At 33.4% G+C, this 7,676-nt stretch overlaps 1 protein-coding gene across 2 annotated transcripts in view; it reads left to right on the forward strand.

Annotated features, from left to right (window-relative positions):
* Positions 1-6,370, forward strand: part of ARL6 (ADP ribosylation factor like GTPase 6) — a 31,739-nt gene extending 25,369 nt beyond the window's left edge. For both annotated transcript variants that reach the window (XM_053565738.1, XM_053565739.1), the window contains exon 8: positions 5,867-6,370. In XM_053565738.1, coding sequence (XP_053421713.1) covers positions 5,867-5,892 — 26 coding nt within the window. In that variant the 3' untranslated portion in view covers positions 5,893-6,370. The remainder of the gene's footprint in view (positions 1-5,866) is intronic.
* Positions 6,371-7,676: the final 1,306 nt, after the last annotated feature.

The following is a 7,676-nucleotide window of genomic DNA, read 5'->3' on the forward strand; positions in this document are numbered from 1 at the left end:
ATATATAACAAATCTCAAGTCTAGAAAAAAATTTAATTTAAGGCAACAAATTTCTATCAGATCCAGTAATAGAACTCTATTTAAATTTGGGTCAAATATTAGACCTTACTATCAATATCTAAAAATAAGTCTGAATTACACATATCTTTTAAGAATCGTGTTGTACTTCACATGTAGTTACATTTATACATATCATGAATCACAAATTTTAAAACTTACAGTTAGTATTATAAATACTGTTATTATACTGATGTTTTGTATGTTTTCAGTTCTGGTGTTATTCATCCATATAGTTATCATAGGTTCGTACAAGCTTACTGTATCAGGGAATAAATTTGCTATATCATTTTCCCTACGGTTGCATTGTCTACTAGCTTCAGGTATGGCTTGAAGTGCACAAAGCAACCTATAGATGGATGCAGATGAAACCAAGTTCTATAGATCCTTATTGCAGGATCCTGATGGCTAGGTCAAAAAATTTCCAATTGTGAGCATAACAACTGAGCATCATTGCTATCGGGAATTTCCCTGCCCTGAACCAGGGTGAATAACAAGATATTATGAATTCTAGTTGTTATCTTGTTGTTATAAATTCTTCTATGCTATGTGTGAATTTTTTTCCTCTTATGCATGTTGGAAACAATAGCAGGGATACATGTATAGCAGTTATCAGGGAGGATATAAGAGAAGACTGCTTGCCCATGCATTAAAAGGAATAATTTTTTTTGTTTCAAAGTAGTAAATATACATTTAATAAATAGTCATATGTATTATTAGTAAAGTATTGTTTTTTAGTTAACTGCACAGACTATTGTATTTCACTCTTTTTGGTATTTTTGTAGTTGTTTGTGACATTTCCTGTTAAACTGCAAGGAGCATTCGAGTAATGTTTTATAATTAAGTGAAACTTAAATTGAGAACATATAGTGATTCTCTAGTGGGATTTTTCTGTGAACCCACCAAGTAACTATCTTAGTGGTGGTAGAGAAGTTGTAAGGATTATGTGGATGGATTCCCATCAGAAACAGATAGGTTATAGAGAAGATACCAGAAACACATTTTCAGCTCTGAATTCTTATTTTACAAAGTGCTTATTACCATTGCTCACATTGAAGATATATCATAGCTGAAAACCCTACTATCACTCATGACAACGTAATTCAAAGCACAGTACTTATACTGAAAATAACGTTTTTAGACAGATTCTGAGTTTTAAATTGTAGTTCTGGAGAACTTTCTCCCCACCCCACCCATCCACCCACCAGGTGTCAGTTAGACCACTAGGTGTCACTAATGATCCAACATCTTACCATCGCAGTACTAATTGCCAATTCTGTTCAAGCTACCTAATTTTTTTTTTTTTAAAACTTTTCTTATCCATTATTTGTCTTACCTCCCAAGTCTTTGTGAGGAGGGAACATTGTTGGAAATACTTTTGTGTCCCTGTGTTGCTATATTATGTTATGTACTCTTTGCAGCAGTACTCTGCGAGGTAAGTAGTAGTATCCCTATTTTACATAGAAATCATGGACTAGTAGTAAAAAGTCTAGAATATTTATTTTACTACTTATTAATAACCTCTCTTCCTATTAGCTAGTATTTTTTATTAGCTTGTAAACATAGTTTTCTTCATCTGTAAAAGTAAAAGTACAATGTCATAAATTATTGTACAGATTAAATTAGATACTGTATGTGTAAAAATATCTAGCATTAAAAAACACTCAGATTTTACATTTACCCTCTTATCTAACAGCTCTATGTAACAGAGGAGGAATCTAAATCAGTAGATCAAGAAGCCATCAGTTTGGTTTCAAATAGAAGATGGCTTTGTTCATATTTCCAATATAACAAGTAGTTTACATTTTCATTTTCCCGTTGTTGCTCAGTTTGAAAAGAGGTAAAAACCTGTTTTGCAAAATAGGTACCAATAAATATAGGAGACTAGTTTGTGTTAGCGAAAGGCGTTTATGTAAATCTTAACTATGAAAGTGGTTCAGAACTTGCACATCTTTATTTTACTTTTGAAATTTCCTAGTGTGATAAACAAGAAACCCTTTGCTTCATTTTGGGCCAGTTTAATTATTTTAAGGTTAGAAACTTTTGGTGAAATATTAAATGACACATTTAATGGGATGGTTTTATTCTCTTTTGGAAAGAATCTCAATAATTGCATATATAGAACAACACAAAGACAAGAACTCTTGAGTAAACTATTAGTATTTTTTTAACCACTGGAAAATATATAGAAACTATTATGAATAGTAAATTTTCTTGCTCTGAAACTTTCAAATGAGGTATTTTTTAAAAGAAGTCTCCCCAAATAACTAAAGAAACTTATTCATTTTATTACTTTAATCTGCATGGAAAAAGTTATTAATGCTTCCAGATGTTCATATTAGACTTTATTAACTATAGATATGAATATTCCAATGAAAGATAGAGGATAGAACATATGCACTTAGTTTTATCACCTCTCTAACTCTCATTAACAATAAAGACACTTTTTAGAAAGAAATCACCTATATGAGCAAAAAGAATGGAAATGGGAAAAATAGCAACAGATATTGAATGACTTAACAGACCTAAGCAAGCTGAATTTTCAGCTAGCAGAAGAAAGCAGCCTAACTTACATTGCAGATCCCTGCAAAGGCTCAGAAATTGGTAGAAATTGAAAATAAGGATGAAGTGTGGCTGAAAAGAGAAGACATAGTTAAACATACGTACCCCCAAAGATTTAAGGTTTGTTCTTTGTAAGGAGTCAAAGAGAGTGTCTCTGGACTGGAAAACTTTAGGTACACAACCCTTTTCTTCCTTCTACTTTTCCCAGAAAATGCTGGCAGTAGGCAGGAGATAGGAAGAGTCATCTATCTATCTATCTATCTTAGGCTAAACTGAGGAATCTCGGTTCCTAATTCTCTTAGGAATTTAGCCTAAGAGAAAAAACTCTGATGGCATTAATGTCAGGGATTCCCAAGGAGATGGCTTAGCCAGACACATTAGAATAAAGAACAATTTTGACAAGCTTCATACACATTTCCAAATTCCAGTTAGCTTTTTACTTTTTCACTCATACGTTTTACTTTTGTTCACTCATACATATGAGCAGATGACAAAGGATCACCAGGCATTTGAGAATGAAAACATGAAATTTGGGAATGTAAACTAACAAGCAGCTTAGAAGAAGTAACATTTATGTAGGGACATTTCAGAAAACTATCCTCAAAGGGCTAAGAGAAGGTATTTTATGAATAAGACCATGGTACTACTTGAAAAGAAAAAACAAATAAGTGAGTTCTTAGAAAATGATAATAGAACAGTAGAAATGAAAAGCTCAATAAAAAAGAAGATAAAATAGAGCAGTCTCAGAAAGCAGAGAAAAAAGACAAAGCATAGAAAACTTGAAAAGAAAGGAAGTGAGAGGTTATGTTCAAGAGGGCCAATATCCAAATAATACAATAGGATATTCAGAAAAAGAGTGTATGTGAAGGCTATGTTAACCTGTTTGATGAAAATATTTCAAATTGTATGTAAAACCAGCACATTGTACCCCACGATTGAATTAATGTACACAGATGATTTAATAAAAAAAAAAAAAAAGAAAGAAACAAGAGAGCAGAGAAGATAGAGGGTAGAAAATTATCAAACTGCTTTCCAGAACTGAATGATAAGTTTTCAGTTGAAAAGCCTCTTGAGAGGTCGATGAAGTGAATAAAAATATTATCACCCAACATGCATCATTATTAAAATTCAACACTACAAATAGTGAGAGATTCTGCAAGCTTCCTGAGAAATGAAAAATTCAATTAAAAAAAAGAAGCTAAAGAGGAAAGAAAGAGATTTTGTATAAAGGATGTGGAAACAGAATAACATCAGATTTCTCAACAGCAACACTTTGGAAGCTGTAAGATAATTAACAACATCTCAAAAAGTCCAAGAAGGAAATAATGGAATTATATTCCCAGGCAATATCAATGCATTGTGACAGTAGACAAAAGACATCTTCAACTATCCAATGTTGCAAGACTTTCCTTTGTATGCCTTTTGCTAATGTAGCCGCTGAGAAAGCTCAGCCTTAAGAACAAAGAAATAAACCAAGAGGAGAAAGTATGGGCTCATGAAAACAAGAAAACTGACATGAGAGAGTCGGAGAAGGAATCCACAGGATGTTAATATGAGATCCTAGAATGATAATTTAAAAAGATGTCATAAAGAAGTAACTGTGGGGTGGCACCTGTGGCTAAGTGGGTGGGGCGCTGGCCCCATGTACCGAGGGTGGCGGGTTCAAACCCGGCCCTGGCCAAACTGCAACAAAAAAATAGCCAGCGTTGTGGCAGGCGCCTGTAGTCCCAGCACTCGGGAGGCTGAGGCAGGAGAATCACCTAAGCCCAGGAGTTGGAGGTTGCCGTGAGCTGTGTGATGCCACGGCACTCTACCGAGGGCCATAAAGTGAAATTCCATCTCTACAAAAAAAAAATAAATAAATAAATAACTGTGGCAGACAGAGAGAACAACTGGCCTAAAATATAGTTTTGTAAGTGTTTTAAGGGAGGGTTCTTCAAGAAGTTGAAACTGATGAACTTTTTAAGGTGCTTCGTAATAATAAAGGTTCCAGGCATCCTCAGACTTTTTAAACAGGGGGCCAATTCACTGTCCCTCAGACCTTTGGAGGGGTGAACTATAGTTTAAAAAAAAAAAAAACCTATGAACAAATTCCTGTGCACACTGCACATATCTTATTTTGAAGTAAAAAAACAAAACGGGAACAAATACAATCACACCGCCTCATGTGGACCACGGGCTACAGTTTGAGGACCCCTAGCTGTGAGAATAGTATGATTGAATTAGTGAATGCATTAAAAAACCCTACACAGATGAATTGGTTCAGGATGAGAGAGACAATTATTAACTCCAGGAGGAAAAAAAGGAGGGAGGAAAAGAAAACAAGAGTATACCATCTGTCTCATCAGTGAATAGCATTTACATAGTTATCATATTGATACTGACTAAATTACTATTAGGAGACTAGGGATATTAGAAGTATTATGAGGGTTGCATAGGAGCACGTGGGATTGTGAGAGAGCTGAAGCCTCATTACATTGAAGGAAGTGATATTTCAAGAAGTAATAATTAAGTATATTATTTATTTAAAGATACACAAGTATTCACCTAAAAGAAAGTTGAAAGTAGTTGCCTCTGAAAGAGGGAAGAAGGAATATGAAACAACATATTTACATTTTTCATAAGAACTTTGTAGAACTCACTATGTACATGTACAACTTTGATAAAAATGAAAACTATAGTGCAAGTTTTTTTTTTTTTCTTTTTGAGACAGAGTCTCAAAGCTGTTACCCTGGGTAGAGTGCTATGGTGTCACAGCTCACAGTAACCTCAAACTCTTTGGCTTAAGTGATTCTTTTGCCTCAGCCTCCCAAATAGCTGGGACTACCGCCACAACACCTGGCTGTTTTTTGTTGTTGTTGTTGCAGTTGTCGTTGTTACAGCTGGCCTAGACCGGGTTCAAACCCACGGGCCTCAGTGTATGTGGCTGGCACCCTACCCACTGAGCTATGGCACCACCCAAATAGTTCTTTTAAAAAAGCAAGTGTAGCTGGGCATGGTGACACGTGCCTATAGTCCCAGCTATTCAGGAGGCTAAAGTAAAAGGATTGCTTGAGCCCAGGACTTCACGTCCAACCTGGGCAACATAGGAAGATACTGTCTTGAAAAAGATAAATAAAAAATAAAAATTTTGAAAAGCAAGTATCCATAAGCTTCTATCATGTTGTATAGATTTGTCTTGGATTACTTTACAAAATGGATTTTGCCCTATAGTGACTGATAATTTTTGTTTGTTTTTTGTTATCAGATCAGATACAAGCTGTGAAGACATGAAAAGATAATATTTGGAAACTTCAGCAGTTTTCAATTCGTGGAATATATCTAACACAAATTGAATACTTTAAATTTTTTAAAGATATTTATGCATCTAAGATACTTTATAATCTTCTGCTTGCATTTATGGACTCTGAGCTTTTTAAGAACATAGGACTTCAGATATGTTCATCTGGCCATTAATTATTTTCCTTCCACAAAAGAGCTCCCTAGAATTATCAGCTTCTCAGTAAAGGTCTATAGTTGATTATAATTAGAACGTTTAAAAGTCAGAAGCCAACTAAATATCCCATAATGATTTGTGATATCTTTAATGTGTTTTCTTTTATAAATTGTCCTTTAAAAAACTTAGTTTACGGTATGACTTTACAGTATGAATTGTACTTGTGGAAAAAAAAAACTTTGAATATTCATAAGGGGCCAAGGGTAATTAATAGATATTATTTTTACTATGTGTCACCATCAATAAAACATGTAATGTACAACTAGCGTGCTATTCTCTGTGCTGAATAGAATAATTCTTTGTTAATATGGTATTTGGTGTTTATTGTCAAACATTTGTAAAATGATTTGAGACCATTAATTTGGTGTTTTGTTTTTTTTAAATATTGAATTTATTTATTCAGTGTATGTTGAACATCTACTAGTCAGGCATAGTCCTGGGCAATGGTGATTCTGTTACTTGTTTTATACAATAGGAAATTAAAGCCTTGAAAGGTTATGTAATTTGCCCAAGATTACAGAGCTAGTAAATGTTGGTGCTGAGATTCAGAGCCAACCAATCTATTATGTGTGATTCAAGAAATATAATTGTATCTGTTCAGAAAAATAAACTGATTGAAAAGGCTCTTACTGGGGAGGAAAACTGGAGGTGTGGTAGTGGGAAGCTAAGTGACCAAGGACTATTGGGTATTTTCTTTCTTTTTTTTTTTTTTTTTCTATTAACACTATTCAAATTTTAAACTCTAGGCATAAATTACTTTGATAAAAATAATTCTTAATACTATTTTGATAACTAAGTTAATTAGTAACTTTTACAACTACAGTAACTCAACTTATAACTATAGTAACTCATCCTTATGGAAATATTTAAAACAAAGAGAAGTACTAACTTTTTCCTTTGTTTTTGTGATTTCTGAGATCTAGTTTGTAGTCTATGAACATCCATTCCCACTCTACATTTCCATGTACAGATTATTTAAGTGAAAGTTGGGCAACAGTGTAGTCACAGGATGCCATTAAGTATATATAAACTAAAATTATTGCATTGTATTTATCATATTATACAGTTAAAATATATTTTATTAAAGCTGAAGCAAGAATTTTTTCATGTTTAGACATCACTGTTACAAAGTTTAGTTCATTAAGCCATACATTTGAATATAACATGTATAAAGTGTTCAAAAAGTATCCTATCATAGATTTTGTATTTAAATATTTTTTGTAGCTCTAGTCATCCTATGCTTTATAAATTACAAAAGGGCTGAGTTTTATGTCTTGGTTTTTCTTTTTTAAATTGTCTGCTAAAAATGATGAATTGTTTCCTGATTGATTAGAATATTTTTTCCTTTGTAATTTTTTACACCATGTTGTGATTTTTTTTGTTTGTTTCTATTTCAGGTTAATGTGCATGTACAAACAACTAGGGCATGTTGTGATTTTTATAAATACATGCAGTTACTCTTGAGAATGACTTGTCTTAGTTCAGGCTGCTCTAACAAAGTGTAGAATGGGTAGCTTATAAACAGCAGAAATTACTTTCTCACAGTTCTGGAGACTAGACA

Source organism: Nycticebus coucang, chromosome 16 (assembly GCF_027406575.1).
Source record: "Nycticebus coucang isolate mNycCou1 chromosome 16, mNycCou1.pri, whole genome shotgun sequence".
NCBI classification, from domain to species: Eukaryota; Metazoa; Chordata; class Mammalia; order Primates; family Lorisidae; genus Nycticebus; species Nycticebus coucang.